The sequence below is a fragment of the Elgaria multicarinata genome, chromosome 2 (assembly GCF_023053635.1).
Source record: "Elgaria multicarinata webbii isolate HBS135686 ecotype San Diego chromosome 2, rElgMul1.1.pri, whole genome shotgun sequence".
In the NCBI taxonomy this organism is placed as follows: Eukaryota; Metazoa; Chordata; class Lepidosauria; order Squamata; family Anguidae; genus Elgaria; species Elgaria multicarinata.
The window spans coordinates 47738771-47757784 of record NC_086172.1 but is presented as its reverse complement, the minus strand read 5'-3'; the positions used below and the strand labels follow the sequence as shown (position 1 = coordinate 47757784).

Sequence of the window (19014 nt, the reverse complement as noted above, 5' to 3'; positions counted from 1 at the left end):
GCTAACTGGGATCCTTCTTTGCTGGTGCTAAAACATCTGCACGGGCTCCTTGCCTGTTTTCAGGCACATTTCAAATGCCTGGTGCTTACTTTGAAAACCAGGCATGTCATGGGGACCTAGGTACACCTACTCCAGCATGAGCACTCAGATCTTCTTTGGGGGCTTGTCGAGGAAATGAGTGGGTGGGCTCTTTTATCTGTGCCCACCCTATTCTGTGTAAGCCCCTTCTATTATAAGTTAAGTCTTCTGTAGCAATTTGATCCAAGCTGTAACTGAAAATATATTGCTCAACCAACAAGAAGTGTTGACACATTCGTCAGAGTGTGAGCCTCCCGGCGAGGACAGGAAGTCTGTGACCACAAGGAACAGATGTTCCAGGATTGCAATACCCATCAACGTCTTGTTTTTCCTATCCTCAGAACTCTGCACATGAATATCAATCCTTGCTTATCATTGGTTGAAAAGCTTATCTATTACTGTATTATGATTGGTGAATTATATGAGGAAGTTCTGTCATTGTTTCTGAGGATGTTACCCTATAAGTATGTTCGCTTTGCCTGAAACTAGTGGGTAGTCCTTCAGATCCTCTAGGGGTTGCCACCTTGCAGCACTGCAGGTTGCTCGTAATAAACCTTTTCTAAAATGAGAGAAATGAGAGAGGCCACCACTCAACGAATCCCAATTAGAGGGAACCTGCCTTTTCAGGGTTTCTCCACAGGCTCTCTTCCTCCTCTGAGGTAAAGCAGGTGGCAGGGCTTGCTCAGTTATGATGTGCTGTTTAGGGAATGTTCTCCCAGAGTGCCTCTCCTGGCTTTGACTCAGATATCTTTTTGGTACTACTTTGAAAACTTTTTATTTTTAAAAAAAATTCCCCTAGGCTTTTAATTTTTTGATTCCCTTCCCCCCCCACATCTGTGTGGAATTTGATGGGATCCAATGGTGTTGCAGAGCTAGTGTTAATGGTGTTGCACTAGCATAATCAATGCTAGCCAAGGATGATGGGAAAATCCATCTGGGGTGGTGGTGAAGCTCACTGAACTTTCATCAGCTTGTGCCACCCTGAGATCCTAGTGATATGGGGCAGGATACAAATGTTTTAAATAAAAATAAATAAATAAAAATCAGCTCACCTCCCCCCCCCCCCCCCCGCCCCAGACTTCAACTTAATTCTCACAAGCCAGCCTGACTTGATTCTGCATTGAGCTGGGCCAGTTCACAGATTTCCTCCTTTCTAAAATAAACAAATAAATGTGTAAAGAGAAAGTGTGCCAATTTGCTACTGCACTGTGCGCAATATGTGCACATTTCAGCTGTAATTTGCCCAAACCGCTTCTGAAATTTGCGCAAATTAAGCAATTTTCTGTTTACGAATTTTAAAAAAGCAACAGAAAAAGTCCCTGGATTTCGGGGAAATGCAGCTCGGCTTGCAAACACAACACAAGTCAGGGAAATCCGGAAAGCCCCAAAAGGGCAGTCTTTCCTGGTGACGGACATCCCTAATACTAGTACAACATCATTCGCACTTGCTAGTGCAAATGGAAACAGTCGTGATTTGCTACCCAAATTTGGTGATGCCACTTTCCCCCTATGTGCTGGCAACATGCCAGGCTGTGAAAGGGACCTATTTCAGTTTCATTATTATTGTGCTGACACTTATTTAGCATGGTAAATGCAACCTAATGTTAGGAAACATTATTACCTACACCTGTTAAAGAGCAGGAATCCAGGCACTCAGATTTCAGTATGTCATAGACTGAACTGAATAATAATGTACAACCACAATGTGCAACCGTACATGTAATAGTTTATCACATTTTATAGGTATCTATTCTGCAGCCCCCTCCCTGCAAACTGTACCTTCACTAGCATGCCGGTCCCTAAACACATTCTTGGGATGGATGTTAAATCCTTCGATGTTGTGTACTGAAGATGCTCTCCGTATGCTGCAAACGCTTTCCTTCGACTGAGCGTGGGTTAGTGCTGTGCTTGAATGCAGCATATCGGGAGACAGTCGATCCCATTGCCGTTTCGGTGAAGAATGGTCAAGGGGTCCCGATATGTTCACCGGAGGTGAACACGTGCTTGGCTGGATCAGGGCCTTGGTGTCATCTGCTTCGGAAGGACTGCAGCTTTCTTTCGTCGGAGACTTAAAGTGCTTCATCGCCATGGAATCGTCACTGCGTTTCGATGAGTCGATGATCACCGCATCAGGATCTTCCTGGGGCAAAGACTGCTTTCTGTACGGCAAAAGATTCAGCCCAGGTATCTTGAACCCAAAAAGCTTGCCTACGTCAAAAAGAGAGGAAAAGGACCAGGTTGAATAATAAAACAAATACGAGCAATTATCAACACTTATTTTCTGAGATAATGGAGGTGGGTGTAAACCTTTGTTCTCTCATTAATATATTGTATAACCTTGTATATTAATAAAATAACATCAGCCATATATAAATGCTTTAATATATGGCCTATGTGCAGTTCCATAAAACAATGCATCCCTACAAAAAAGAAGTATAATTGCTATATTATGTTATTGATCACATTCTTAAACAATTTCAGGGCCTGTTCAGACAACACACTAAGCCATGGTTAGGCTGCTAACCCTAGTGAGTGTGTTTAAACCATGGTTATATAGCCACCATGGTTAGGAATGTTTCACAAAATACACTAAGTCACGGTTCACATGACTATTATGATTATGCTAAGTCATAATGTTTAGCTCAAAATGCTTAACCATCATGGTTTAGCGTGTTGTCTGAAATGGGCCAATGTGGGCTTGTCCCTGTTAACTCCTCAATTAATTGTACCAGGTTGGATTCAGATATGTCACTTCACTAGTGGAAGGCTATTGCTTGTGGAATAGGACTTCCAAATCCACTTACCCAACCCTGTGCATCATCTAAATCTGTTCTAGTGGATCCCCAAACCCTCTGGAGCTCAATTGGATGGTGTGTGTTTGGGGGAGGGTGCAGGGGAGAAGAGGACAAGAAAGTCCCATTCTATAAGTGGCATTCTTCAACCAGTGGAACGTCAATTCTGGATTCAACCCCCTTAATTTTTCAGCTAACTGGAAATGCGTGTTGAGCCTCCAGAGAGGAAACCCAATAATGAATAATAATAATGCTAACCTATTTTTCTCACTTGACAGAAATGTTTTTGTATTTGTGCCCTAATCCAGAAGCTCTGGTGCATGAGTGAGAGCTCTGCAATGTGCAAAAGCAGCTTTTCTCAAGTGCGGACAGCTTGTCTTAAAAGTATAATGGAACCTGATGAGGATGGGACAACCTCTATCGACCTTGAAAGCAATAGGACGACCTCCTAAGTGCATTAAGATCAGGATGTAAAGAGTGTGATTGTGGGATCAAATCTCATTGGTTTTGGTCAAACTAAAAGCACAGTTGACTTCCTCAGGCCTCACCAAATGGCCATAACCTTAAAAAAAAAAAAATCAGTTTCAGAAATGAAACAGAGCTTTGCAATTCTTGGGGAGCACCATCTCTTCTCACAGCTTTTTCTCTGAAATATCCAGCAACAGGAATCCCATGAACATATTGGATGCAACACAGCAGCCACTGGTATGGGGGAGAAGGTTGAGAAGAAATTGGAAGAGACTGACCAGGCATGGGAACATCAGTATTAGAGTGCAAGTGCCCAAACACCATTAAACATCGGGCAACTGAGAATGCTGTGCTAGCATCTGCGATCATTTTGCATCAGGCCTTGGATAAGGGATGTTTCCAGTGTCCAAGCTTTATCCCGAAGCTGCCACATCTCCACCTCTCTCTCAACCTCTGTTTCCTTCAGGGAATCAGAAGAGAGTCTAGACTTGTTAGGGAGAGACTTCCAGAATGAGGTTGTTGCTTTCCTTCAGATTTAAGTCCCATCATCCAGATGTTCTGTGTACCACATATGGCCCTTAGAGGCCTTCAGTGCAGCCATGAAAATGATCAAGCTGCCCTCCCACCAAATCCCCATCACCACCACCACCACCCTGTCACCTGCACAAACCCAGGCCCTGCCCACCTACCCACTCCCTGCTTTATATGGCCCTCAGGGCAAAAAGGTTGGGAGGGTGCTATTGCACCAGGTCAAGCTTTGTTGGTCACTGGCTGACAGCCAGTAGGCCACTGTGTGAACAGAGTGCTGGACTAGATGGCTCTTCTTATGTTTCTTATCCTTTTATCAGCTTAGGCTGATATACCAACTGCGCCCTTATCTGGACAGTGATAGCCTAGCTACAGTTATCCATGCTCTGATAACCTCTCGTTTGGATTACTGCAATGCGTTATACGTGGGGCTGCCTTTGAAAACGGTCCGGAAGCTTCAGCTGGTACAAAACAGGGCAGCCCGTTTACTAACAGGGACTGGCTGGTGAGATCACATTACGCCAGTCCTTTTACAACTTCATTGGCTGCCAGTCCAGGTCCGGGCCCGATTCAAAGTGCTGGTATTGACATTTAAAGCCCTAAACGGTTTGGGGCCAGGTTTTTTGAAGGAACGCCTCCTCCCATATGTACCTACCCGGACCTTAAGATCATCTACAGGGGCCCTTCTCCGTGAGCCCCTGCCAAAGGAAGTGAGGCAGGTGGCTACTAGGAGGAGGGCTTTCTCCGCTGTGGCACCCCGGTTGTGGAATGAGCTCCCCAGAGAGGTCCGCCTGGCGCCTACACTGTACTCCTTTCGTCGCCAGCTGAAGACCTTTTTATTCACTCAGTATTTTAACACTTAATTTTAACTTAAATTTAAATTATACTGTTTTAACTCTGTATTTTAACCTTATATCAATTTTGCTGCGTGGTTTTATCCTGGTTGTGCTTTTTATATTGTATTTTGTATTTGTATTTTTAACTTGTTGGTTGTTTTATGATGATTTTAATTTTTGTGAACCGCCCAGAGAGCTTCGGCTATTGGGCGGTATAAAAATGTAATAAATAAATAAATAAATAAAATAAATTATCCCTGCTGTATAGGCTCATCGCCTAACCCAATCTAATTCTCCGAGTTAGATTACCACATGGGCTTTGGAAGACAAAATGTAGCAGCCAGATCAATAACAGGGACCAGAAATTCTGAACAAATAACACTGGTTCTGGCCCACTTGTACTGGCTGCTGTATGGTTTTGAGCCCAATTCAAGGTGCTGGTTTTGACTTGGTTCTGGCCCCACCTCTATTTCCGACCACCAATCATTTGGTGTTTTCCTAGCTTTTGTGAAGTTCTTACCCCACATTCTATAGGTTGGAATGCTTCTCCTAAGGCTTAGTTACTGGCAGTAAGAACTTTTAGCTAAAATATGCTGGTGGTATTTTTGCCTCCACCCATTGGCCTCATCATTGGAATGAGGCTTGCAAAGAGCTTCTCCAAAATAGAATTCAGATCTTGGGGTGAAAGAAGCCAGATTCTGGCTGGACATCAGGAAAAACTTCCTGAGTGTTAGAGCAGTATGGCAATGGAACCAATTACCTAGGGAGGTTTTGGGCTCTCCCACACTAGAGGCCTTCAAGAGGCAGCTGGACAGCGATCCATCAGGTATGCTTTAAGGGAGATTCCTACATTGAGCAGGGAGTTGGACTCTATGGCCTTATAGGCCCCTTCCAACTCTACTATTCTATGATACTATGATTCTATGAAGTTCAACACGCCTGGTGCAAACATAGTGACAGATTGGGGTGATTTTATACACACACACACACACACACACACACTCACTGCATAACATTTAGCAAGAGATAAAATATGATGCTGTGGAGAACTGGTTGTCATTCTTTTCAGTTGTACCCATAGATGCAATGACATACATATCAGGAGCTGTTTAGAAAGCTTTCACCTAACTGCTAACGCATGTTCAACGAAATGGGCTACAGCTAAAATAATTAACTAAAATAAATAAATAATAGAAGTACATGAATGCATTATATCGCTTTTGTAATGCACATGAAATTGAGTTAGAAAGCACAGTTTGTAAATCAATTGCGCAAGCTAATTACATCAAAGCTTCAACCATTCTGACAGGTTTTTGTTTATCGGTTGCAGTGTCAACCCATAAGGTTGGATCCTTCTTAGGGTTTCCTTGCTTTCATGCAATGGAAAATGTAGAAGTTCCCACACCCACCCCGCTGCTGCCACGGCTGTTCTATTTTAGTAATATTCATGGTGGTGCAGATGGTCTTTTCTGCTTCGCTAGGTTAATACGACCACGTTACCCTGCATTGCTGATTTAGCTGTCTAACTGTTAGTTGAGCTGGAAAGGATATACAGTGAGAACGTTGCTCACTGCTAATACTTTCAAGCACGAAATGGAAAACTCAGAAGAGTATCTTTGCCAATTGTTTTTACATGTAAAAGAAATTGTTTCAAACTTCCATCTTTGTTTTAATTGAACTAACTTCTAGCAAACATATATTGGCAACTTGATGATCTATCTTCTTTCTTCCTCTTTTAAAATAATACCTTCTAATACTAGATATGAAGCAGACAGAGAGCTTGCACACAGTTTGTCTGAGCTACACAGATGTTCTTGCATGCAGTTTGATCCTATCTGTTTTATTTATGTATTGCTATTTTTAATATTATATTTGCATTTTTATATTGGAAGTAAATCCCACTGATTACACACAGGAACTCAGAACGCAGGCTTATACTGAGTAGATTTTTATTCAGTCTCTTATATTTTTATTTTATTGTTTTTATTCATTTATTTTTAGGGTATTTTTTAAATAATCCTTCGGCAATATAAATTGCTGACACATCTGCCCCCTGAACCAGACCAGGACCACAGCAGGGGATAAAGAGTTAAAGTTTCATACCCTTCCCCCAATGCTAGGGATCCCTGCATTTACTCTCAAGAAAAAAGACAAAAAGACATAGATCAGCCTTCCTCAACCTGGGGTGCTCCAGATGTGTTGGACTACAACTCCCAGAATGCCCCAGCCTGGGGCATTCTGGGAGATGCAGTCCAACACATCTGGAGCGCCCCAGGTTGAGGAAGGCTGACATAGATGCTTTCTACGTCTTTAAAGTATTTGCATCCACATGTGTTTTGGCAAATTGCTGGACACAGGCTATTGCAGGGGTCCCCAAACTTTTTTGGAAATAAAGATGGCACTGGATACTGACTCTTCACTTTGCAGCATGCCAACCTCCCAGTTAGTTTTTCAAAAACGCCTGTTGGGTGACTCCACACATATTGGTGGCCATGTGCAACACACAGGAGACAGGTTTATAGCCTGGCCTGAGCTGGGCTGGGCTGGGCTGGGCTGGGCTGGGCTGCTCCCTCCAAACTTTCTCTGCCCCCCCTAATTTTTCTTTACAAATAGATTAAATGTTCACAAATTTGGCTTTAAAAGATGAACTGCCCTCTACTTTTTTATTGTGCCCCCTCCCTGAATGTTTAGGCTTGGTGGGAGACTCCAGGATTATTGTCTTCATAGTTTCCTGGAAACATCTGCCTGGCCATTGTGGGAAGGAGAATCCTGGACTTGTTGGACCCTTGGTTTCATCTAGTCATAATTTTCTGATATCCTCTTTGCAGAACTCTTCAGCCACAGTTTTAGCTTCCCCCCCCCATCACTGATGTTTCCACCCTACTTCTGGAGTACCTTATGATCCCTTTTCAAGACATCTCCGCTGTTCTGTTCACATGACCCCTACTGTCTTACACTGCAGGAGGAATTGGCTTCTGGCTTCTAAGCTCCAGGTCACTAAATCTGAAAGAATATGCTTAGAAGAATAGACATCTCTATCCATCAAACAGAGAGGAGCATCTCCCCAAACCACCAAATGGAAAACTGCAGAGTTCACCAGGAAAGAACTCAGTTGTTATCACATCTGCTTCTAAGTGGGGGCCTTTACTGATAATGGGACATCAGTCTTAGCTTCTAATTTCTTGGTTTTGCAGAGTATGTGCCAACATGAGATAGGTGTAACTCTGGTCTTAAACCAGTAGGTGCTTTGATCATTGAATTCTTATTGAATTTATTCATTTATTTATTTCTATAGCACCAACAATGTACTTAGTGACAGTTATAATATAGGGCCGCTATAAGTAGCATGTATAAATAAAACAAAATACTGCAAGAAGTGCTTATGGAAAGAAAGAAAAGGGCAGATATTTGTCTGACAAACCTTCTGTAATAATCTTTCTGAAGGATGGATCCAATCAATAATACAATTATTGATTGGATAATTGTATAAATCTCAAAAAAAAAATGTTTTGCTTTTCAGGAAGAATCAAGCAGCAATCCCTTGGTACAATCGTTTCTAGAAAGTATATATATATATATTGCGCTGCAGAATTTCCCCAAACTATATGGAATCAGAAAAGGAACTCCAGTAGCTGAGCTGGAAATGGCTAATAATTTATGGGGGCGGGGGAAAGGGGCATGCCAGTTTTTGCTTTCTGAATAGAAAATAGAACCACGGCAGAAAATAGAACCACGGCATACAAGCAACCCTCTTCAGTCTTAACAAATATAGCAATTACTAGCAGCTATTCTAGCATTTATATCTTAAGAGGATAACTAAACCATGGCACAAATTTGATAAACTCTGCAAACTATATTCTCTGCCTTCTTATGTAGATGCAGATGTGTAGAGACATATGCAGAACAGTTTCCCCATTTACTCAATTTATCTAAGGCTTTATATAAAGGATTGATTTTTCTAGAGCAGAGGGGCAGAACAGCAGGCCTGGGAAACAAATGCACCCCCTTTTGGACCCCAATCCAGCTGTCTAGGGTGTTCTCTGGCCCCGTTCCCTCTCCCATGACTATCAGTCCAGGCTTTAGTGCAGCCATCCCCACCCCCACTCATTCTAAACAGTTGAAATGCCTCCCCTAAGGCTTAGTAATGGACAGTAAGAGATTCAAGCTAAAACAAGGGTGGGATTTTTCTTGTTTTGGCAACACCCCTTTTTCCTTTGGCTCCGCCCACCCCTGGAATGCAGGTCCCATGAGCTTCTCAGAAATGGAATCCGGCCCTGGGGCTAAAAGACGTCCAACAACCCTGTTCTACAGCGACAGGAGTATCTTCTCCTTCCCCCCTTTTTAATGGCATTTGTCCAGGGATCCGTTATTATGGATCAGTAAAATGTCACAAATCCAGTGACTGTCCACAGACTTCTACATCTTTCAAATGTTGCCACAGGATGATATTTGCCCCCCTGATTAACTGTCAGTATTTCTGGGTAAGAAAATGTCATGTGTAGACCATCGCTGACAGGCTGAATTGGAGAGGGCCCCCGTTATTATTCTCTCCCGTCATTCGTCATGGCCTTTTCTTGGGAGCCTCTTGTAGAGAAGATGAGTTTCTTCAACTGGAAGCAAGAACAGTACATCAAGCCTTATGGGAGGAGTTTCTGCTATTGATATGGAACATAGGACACTGCCTTATATTGAGTAAGACCACAGGTCCATCTAGCCCAGTATTGTAAACACTGACTGGCATCAGCTCTCCAGAGTTTCAGGAGGGATTCTTTTCTTCGTCCTACCTGGGGAAGCCAGGGATTGAACCTGAGACCTTCTGCATACAAAGCATGTGCTCTATCACACTGAACTATGCCCCCTCCTACACACTGACCTATGGCACATGTGTAAATACTACAGCCATCAAAGTGGGGGCAATCACTTATGTCTTTCCCACCTGATCAATGGGTGATTGGATGGTGCCAATCAGACAGCAAAGACTCAAATGATTGGTTCCACCTACATTGGGGTGGAGCATCTCTGTCAGTCCAGGAGCCGAATTCCATTTGGGAGAAGCTCTTCAGGGCTAGCGGTGGGCCAAAAGGGGCAAGACCAAAATATCAGCATAGTTCAGCTTAAGCAGGCTGAGCATATGGAAATCAGGACAGGGCTCCTGTATCTGTAATGGTTGTATAGAAGAGGGAATTTCAGCAGGTATCATTTGTATGCATGCAGCTCCTGGTGAAATTCCCTCTTCATCACAGTAGTTAAAGATGCAGGAGCTATACTAGAGTGACCAGATACAAAAGAGGGCTGCTCGTGCAGCTTTAACTTTAGCTTAAGGCTTTCCCTGCCAGTAACTATGCCTCAGGAGAGGCATTTCAATTTTTTAGAATGGGGAGAAAAAACTACACAAAAGCCAAGAAACCTCTAAACGATTGGTGGTTGGGAAAAGGGGGTGTAGTTCTGCACCTCTGGTACATGGCATTAGAAGAGATAGCTTTTGACTATGGCATGCCAGGTAGATGGTGGGGCAGCTTTGAGGGCTAAAATAGCTGCAAGATGGGCACCAAATCTTGATATTTGCAATGGGAAAGGAGGTCCGTCATCTTTTATCCTTTAAGGAGTGGAAGAAATTGGAGGAGGGAGGATTAGGAATGGAAAAATTGAGCCAGGCGGCAGTTCCTGTTGTGAGGATGAAAGGGGATGCAACTAGGAGAATGTACTGGATTCAGATAAATGTAGTTTGCAACCATTAATTCATTAAAATCTCTGCACCTTCCTTCTGACATGGGGAATAAAATCTGCATGAATTTCCTGCCTCTTCCATTGGAACTTTTTTTAAAAAAATAAAGTTTACAGGATAACATTTTGAAGGGATACATATGCATACACACTTGCAAAAAAGCTAAGTTTAAATTGTCCATGTTATTTGAGAGGTGGGGAATGATCTCACGAGCACGGATCACTTCAACTAGTAATCTAGGCCTGCCCAGCTTGTGATGCACCAATCAGAATGCTGCTCATTGGTCAAATTTGGATGGTTGTCCCCTGGAAGCCTCATAAAACTCTTACTTTTGCTGCCTATGTTAGAACATGGATTTTGTAAAACATCTAGAAAGCCACACTACGTGGATGGCGTGGGATGGATTTGGTTTGGCAGGTCACATGGTGCATGCTGGAAGTGACCCTTTACGACAGAGGGAGGTCTTCAGATTCAATAGACATTTTGAAACAGTCCTCAGAAAGCTGGACTGGTCATTGAAGTAACAGAAACAGAAGTGGTGCAAATAAGTTTTCAGTGGATAGAATTACCTGACGAAGAGCCTCTTGAAAGGTTGTTACCATCTGAAATATAAGTAAACTGGATTTACAGATAGCAGTCCATTTTTTGCAAGACAAATTAGTTTAAAAAAGCAGTTTATAGTTAACCTTAAATGCGTGAAACAAGTTGTATACATAAATGAAGGAGATATACACTCATGGACGCACTTGAATTTAGGCTCATGAGTTCCCCTTCCATGAATTTTGAAGATGCAGATCCACAACTGGGGCCAGTCCTACTATTAGGTGAAGTGAAGAAGTCACCTCAGGTGGCAGAGGTTGGAAGGCAGCAGCAAGGGATTAGAAGAGAGTGTTGAGGGCCATGCTGCTTGCCTTGTGCCCCCTAAACTAGCCTGATGCCTTCAGGTAGGACGGAGGAGATATCACATTGCCAGAAAGATTAAATTGCCAGTCCAGCTGGCTTTCATGCCTGGAATGGGAGGGGACACCATCTTGTTTTCCACCTCAGGCAGCAAAATATATTGGGTCAGCCCTGTTCACAACAATATATTTAATTTAATATGACCAGGCAGCTTTGTCAACTTCAGTTGTGTGTGGACAGGACTGAGTTGTGGCAACTGACGCCATTTTCATCCCCTTGATATTTCTATTATCTGCTCAGTTCCCCAGTGTTATATCTACATGTCCACAGACACACCACCCAGTTTATGTGAAGAAGATTATGAGGCCCTGCATTCACAGTCTTAATCTAATGCATCTTCAGCAGTTATGAGCAAAGCAATTGTGCAAGGTAATCTATCATTATTCTAGACTGACTTGGCCAAACCTACCAATGAATCCATTGTTCAGCTGTGGGTGGGATTTTTTTGGTCAGTGCTGACCAGAGAGAAGGCAGATGGGCATCAGAGCAAGACTGGGGCCATGTGCATTTGTCTCAAAAACTTTCAGTGGTGTGTGCATGTTCTCCAGCTTGAGGTACGTGAGATCCAAGGCTTGAGCTAGGGAAACTAAATGCTGGAGCCTAAAGAACAGCAAGCTGAAGATCCTACTGTGTCATCCAGGCAAATAAATTCCTAGTATTTATACCCAATCTGGCTTATTCATACTGCACATTGGAGCTAACATACCCTGAGAGCCAACACAGTGAAGTTGTTAGAGCAGCCTTGTCCAACCCGATGCCCTCCAGATATGTTGGGCTGCATTGCCATTCACCACGGCTGGCTGGGAATCATGGTAGATCCAGTCTAAGACATGCGGAGGGAATCAGGTTGGAGAAGGCTGTGTCAGACTGGGGAGCCTTGGGTTCAATTTCTTTCTATGAATCTGATCTGCAGAGTCCGTAGTGGACTGACTTCCTCCGAGATGATAGATTCCCTGGACTTGCGGACCAGTTATTTACTTTTGGGAGAGATTTGCATTAAGTGTGCCTGTGTGTTGATGTTCATTAATGCCAATACACACTTGCACAAGTGGAACAAAACTTTTGTACAACACTAACCCCCTCCCCTAATTCTATCAATGAGCAAACAACGGAATGAAATCCATGAAACACAGACAGAACGAATTTAACAAAATCTGTACAAAATCCAAGCTCTTTCATTTGCGGGCAGTTTATAATTCAAATATAATCATGATGACCTTTGTTTTTAATTGCCTATTCAATTCACTACACTTCTCTTTTAAGCAAAGCCTTGCATAACAACTGAGTTCTTCTCCGGGGAATCGCAACCAACTTCTCCCACTTCACAAAGCCACAGTGTATATTTTGGGGTATAATACAAGCTGTGTGCCAAACATGATGCAGCTTAAATGTCTCTGTGGGGCCTCCGTGTTCAGACCTAGTGACCATCATCTCAGCTTGGGCCAGAGAGTATATATTTATGTGTATTTGAACTCACTCACATGGATTCCGTATCCTGGATGACCAAGAAAAGAGAGTTGTTTCCATGTCCAAAAGTTCTCTTGCAATCTGAAAGTCTAATCACAAGTTTTCTTAACTGAATATTAATCCCCAGTATGTTAGTGTTTATCAATTTGGGCAGGGGGAGATTGCCGTGTAAAGGTGGCGCCACACATTGGGGGCGCTGATCCATGGCTTGAGCTAGGGAAGCTAAACGCTGGAGCCTAAAGAACAGCAAGCCGAAGATCCTACTGTGTCATCCGGGCAAGTAAATTCCTAGTATTTATACCAGATCTGGCTTACTGCTCATTGGAGCTAATATACACTGGGAGCCAAAGTGGTGGAGTTGTTAGAGCAGGGGTTTTTGTGAGGACAAAAGCGAGGGCAGGCAGGGAGAATCACCAATGCTGCCTCGAGCTCCTTGGAGGAACGGTAAGAAATCAATGCATATGAACCCATTCAAAATCATGTTCAGCTTGTAGATGGAGAGACTGGAAGGATCCATGACTTCAGACTGACCTTTGCAACATTGCATTTCAGTTCTAGAATTACAGTATAAGATTTAGGAGGTGGAGGCAGAATCCTCCAGTTAATTATTTACACATCATCTTTATGCAAAGCGGTGCCTTTTCAGATCTATATGGTCAAAGTGCTGTACTAAACAATAAAACAAACAAAATAAGCTGAGTATCAATAATGCAACATTTTGCCATACAGAGCTCCCTCCCACCTTTCACAGCACTCACCTCTGTCTATTTTTCTTTTATATTTTTAAGAAACAAATCTAAAAGTCTGCTATTGACTTGGATAAATTATGCTGATGTTTGCCCAATTAACTACAAATACTACAATACTTCAATTGTTTCTTTGTGTCATGCTCCATACTCTTCTTGTCTCCAGAATGCTTTGTTCCTTCCGTAATGCCTGCTGCTGCGCTTGAAGTTCAATCGTATGCCTGATTGCTCAAGAGTAAAGCCCACAGAGTTTAGTGAAGCTTCCTCTCAAGGGAGATGTATGCCGAAGCCAACCTAGGACCGAACTGTTGAATTGACTTTGCAAAGATGCATTGCTGAGCAACTACACCATTTTCTTACAAAACACCTCTCAGTCAACTTTTACTAGAATGCCTATTAGGAAAGAAGTAGGCTGTCCTGTTATCTGCAAAAATACTAAACTCTAATGTCTAATGCAGGTTTGCAAAAGCATGGATTGGATCCAGTGAAGCTCTTCTGCAAATGGAAATAATCTGTCTGTTCACGGAAGGGGCTTCAATCCAGTGGATGTTTCTGTGAACAGAAGGGGGAGATGACGTTTGCTGATTTCCACCCCACCCCCACAGCAGACCACCACACCACTTTCCATGTTGTTCTGGAGGGTCCTGGACGGTCTGCCCCAACCCTTCAGAACAGATTTTTAGGAATTAGAAGGGCAGCAAAGGAAAGAGGGCATCGTCTCCTTTCCTAGACACAGGAGCCAAGAGTACTCCACTTTACTCATGTATATCTGGATCCAGCCCAATATATTCCTTTGCTACATATTGCATTTTTGAAGTTTACGCATGGGTACATCTACATGGGTACCATGGGTACATCTAATGGGTACATCTAAAAACAGAATGTGTACACAAGAAATGCACTCATGAAATGACTTACAGGTATACCTGAATACAGAATATATATACAAGTAATATACCATGAAATGACTTATAGGTATAGTCAGAATCAGGCCTGTTCTCCCTAGTGTAGGGGAAGGGGTTGAGGGGAGTCAATCAGACTCAGACTTGGCCTTAGCTAGACCTAAGGTTTATCCCTGGATCGTCCAGGGGTCAAACCTGTTCATCTAGGTGACACACAGGGGATCCAGTGCTCAGGCAGGGGCGAACCTGGATGATTCCAGGATAAACCTTAGGTCTAGCTGTGGCCTCAGACTCAGAAGAAGCAGAAGCAGCAGCAGCAGCAGCAGCAGAAATTTACCAACCAACACAGGAAGCGGGGGAGGACTTTCTCCAAGACTCTTCAGGAGTCAAGGATGACTCTTCACAGCAGCTTATCTGTGTGAATGCAGATGGCCCAGAGACCATCCCCCCACTTCTGGGAACTCATCCTCTCTCTGAGGGGGAGGGGACATTGGAGTTGACATATCCCAGAGTCTGCTGCAGAGTCAGGGGGGTGGAGTTGAGACGTGATCTCTTTGCATAGTGGCTCATGAGACGGTCCTCAAGAAAGACCCTCCCTGATGAAAAGTGTCTGTTGGACTCCTGAGAACAGCCCTGTTTGACTTGAAGGCAACAACCTACCTTCATCAGTCAAATTAAGCTTAGAGCACAGCTCCTAAGCTTCAGACACCTTTCAGGAGTGAAGAGATATTGGTTTGTTGAATAAACAAACGTCTTTATTGTCTCGTACTGGCAGGGAGGCTTGGAAACCTGAAAACAGAATGTATAAGCAAGACAAAAATGGGCTGTCCTCCATGTGAATCATACAGGTAGTCAAGGCCGGTGCCAGACTATTTTGCGCCCTAGGCAAGGCGAGCGACTTGCACACACCCCAAAATCGCCAACTTTGATCGATTCAGCTGTTCAAGAACTATTCTGTTTTCCTTTTATTATGTTACGCATGTAGGGTACAGTGGGAAGAAATGGCCCAAATAGAATTAAGCCTAAGAACATGAGAAGAGCCTTGCTGGATCAGACCAAAGGTCCATCTAGTCCAGTACTCTGTTCACACAGTGGCCCACCAGCTGTTGATCAGGAACCAACAAAGCAGGACATGGTGCAACAGCACCCTCCCACCCATGTTCCCCAGCAACTGGTGTATATAGGCTTACTGCCTCTGATACTGGAGGTAGCACATAATCATCAGGGTTGTAGCCATTGATAGCCTTCTCCTCCAGCAATTTATCCATAAGAATATGAAGAGAAAGTGGAACAAAAACTTATGTCACAAGGGTTTGCTGTTAGGAGAGTGAAGTTTAAACTCCCTCTTAAGAAAAAGAGCAGTGTACAATGTTCTTCAAGCAGTCTGCCTCCTTGTCCTGTAGTGAGATCATACATGCTTTTATTTTGCATATAATCTAGCAGTTTTGGCAATGCAGGGGTGGATAAGGACAATTAAAACAAGTCTTAACGCTGTGCTCCTAAATAGACCAAATAGACTTAGTAGGGAGTAAGCCCCATTGAGCTCAATGGGACTGACTTCTGACAAAACAGGTTTAGGATTGCACTGTTACAAAATATAATTTTGAAGTCAATATGATTAATCAAGTTAAATTTGAATACTACAGCCTTAGGCAGTATACAATTTATCCCTTGTTTGTTTGTTTGTCAAAGCAAGGACATAATACCACTGGCTGCACGAGGGAAGGAAACTTAATAAACTTTTCACACTTAGCAGTTTTTCTTTTCAATTTACTATCTCAAAAAGCGGTCAATGAATTTTTTCCAGAGTGCCTAAAGATCCTCCAAAATTAAAGTTCTTGTTTTAAAAAGTGAATGTTTTCCTTAGTGGCTGCTTTATACAGTTTAATATTAAAAGGTCTCTTCAATTGCATTTTAAGGCTATTTCTTTCTTACATTTTAAGTTTGCCCCATAACTCATGTTTGATAAGAGGCTTACAAGCATTGCAACAAAAGCTAAAATGCCATTTTAAATATATTATTATTATTATTATTAATAATAATAAAATTTCTAAGGGTGCAATCCTATGCATATTCAGAAAGGGGGGGGGAATCCCACTGGGTTGTAAGGCTTTTTTCTGTCTGAACATGCATAGGTTTAAGTCCTAAAAGGCGGAAAAGGTAGAGAATTCAGAAGCCCAAAATATCCTGCCAGACCCAGGAGGAGGAGACTGCCACAAATTTCAATTTTGGCTTTCTGGGCTTGAATCACTCACCCCTTCCCCAGAAGAAGACTGATTCACTCAGCCTGTTTCACGCAGCTACCACCAACGCTCACCTCCTCACAGCTTCCCTCGATCTTTTCCCCACCACGAAATTTTCTATAAGTAGCCCAGGAGAGACCCAGATCCTCTGTGTGCAGCATTTCCAAGGTCAGTAGTGCGCACAGGACCCCACCTGGATTTTGCGCACTTACTCAGAAGTAACCCCAACCCCCTCAATGGGGCTTACTCCCAGGAAAAGCATGCATTGGGGGAATGGAAACAAGTAAACCCATTGAACAAGGGCTGTGCTGGAGCAGGCCCGGGCAGGCCCCAAAATCAAGCCGCTTGATGATGTGGCTGAGGGATGGGGATGGCCAGGAGCCCTGGGTTGCTGGACAGGCCCGGGGAGCTCAAGCCACAGGCACCCTGCGGCTGAGGATAGCTGGGGAGGAGAATGGCTGGCTCGGCTGCTGGACTCCCAGGCAGGAGAGCAGGCCTGGGCAGCCACATGCATGCAGCAGCTGGAGAAGAAGGACAGACCGCGTTGTGTACCTCTTTGCTGCGATGGTGCTGGTGCTTCTGCTGCTGGACAGCTGGGCCCTGCCTGTGCAAACCCACCCACCCACCCCCGCTGCAGGCAGGAGTTGTGACCAGCAGTTGCGCCCCTGGAGAAGTGCGGGGCCTGCGGCCCCTAGAAGGGAGGGGAGGGGGCGTGGCGGCAGCCTCCCATACCTGCGCGGGGTGAAGCAGAGTGTAGGCCCCGCAGAAGCCTCAGGTGTTAGTGGTGGGCGGCAGCGGCGGAGCCGGGGGAGGAGGCAGCCCAGGCGGATGGGGACGCCTCCGCAGGTGGGCAGCCTCCGCCCTGCTTCCCCTTCGCTCCGTGCCCCCCCCCCCAGGGTCAGAGCTCTAGGCGAACAGCTGACTCGCCTAGTCCTAGCGCCGGCCCTGCAGGTAGTCATATCAAGTAGCGATGACCGGTCACCACTCTCTCTTCTCTGTACATGCGGTGGCAATGTACATGCTGGCATTTATTTGCTGCCAGGTAATGAACGAAGTGTTCTTCGTGAGAGCCTCCCTTTCCTTGTCCTCACAATTGTGATACATATTTTTTCTTATTTAGGTCAGAATATCCACAGAATCTCTCTATGTACAGGTAGATATACATATAATGCTGTATAATTAATCTTTGTCCCTCAATTGAGCCATGTGGAAATGTTGCAAAGGCTCATATGCTAAGCCCTGGTTATTCTGGAATAAAAAGAAAACAAAATCCTATGGAATGATTAAGTAGTTCATATTGAGATTGCTGGGGATTCACAAATCAATATGGCAATTTTTCTGAAGCACTTTTGAAAGTGCTGACTACATTTTTCCTCCCAACAACTTTTTTGTTCTGTATAAACTTTTCTGTGTAAACTTTTAGCTATGAAGCTAAAATTCACATTAATTGCTTTTGGAGGCAGACCCACATATTGACACAGGGGTTGCCATAATTAGGACATTGGCTGGCTTGTTAAGACATGCTGGTCCTCTTACTTCTTCTTTTTAAAAACCAAACCAAACACAATCCTGATCCTCATGTCTACTTGAATATAGGCAAATAAATGTGAAAAAAATTCTCATGACATTCCCGGAAAAACCAAACAGTTATTCATGTGTATGTATTATATGGGATACAGATTCAACAGTATACCTTTGTATGATTTCAAGAGTATCTCCTTCAAAAGGCTATATTCAACAGTATACCTAAAGAGTTTATCTAATGGAAAATGAGTGTATGATAACCAGTTTCAGCTGGATGCCATTTCTTCTCAAGAGCAGCCTGTCCATTTTCAAAGAAATGAGGGTGGATGAGGGGCCATAGGATATGACGAAAGTGCCCCTCTGCCACTGGAGAGGGTTGTTCACCAGGAGGATGGAATGTCCGCAAACAGAGGTCCCCTGTTGTGGTTGCAGAAAGGTCCACCACCATCACTGTCATGTGGGCTGTTTGGATGCTAAGCACCCCATCCCATGCTGTGTACAAAATTCAATTGGGCTGGTAGCATCATCCTTGAAGGCAGCAAGTTAGCTTAGGGGGTGTACGGTGAGCAGTGTGGCCGACAACTTCAACGCCTTGCTGCTTCCTCTTAGAACATGCTGCTTAAGGCAAGCACCTCACTCTGCCTAATGGTAGGGCTGGCCCTGATGTACATGAATTATTGTGTGCTCAGCAATGACAAATGAAGATGTTTAGAAACTTAGAAATCAGGGCAAATGCCAATATGCT

General features: G+C 43.8%; 1 protein-coding gene across 1 annotated transcript in view; it reads right to left on the bottom strand.

Moving 5' to 3' along the window:
• KCNH7 (potassium voltage-gated channel subfamily H member 7) overlaps positions 1–19014 on the bottom strand; it is a 325994-nt gene that overhangs the window by 109993 nt on the left and 196987 nt on the right. The window contains exons 4-5 of the mRNA XM_063116468.1: positions 10997–11029; positions 1858–2286 (exon numbers count right to left, since the gene is read on the bottom strand). Coding sequence (XP_062972538.1) covers positions 1858–2286; positions 10997–11029 — 462 coding nt within the window. The remainder of the gene's footprint in view (positions 1–1857; positions 2287–10996; positions 11030–19014) is intronic.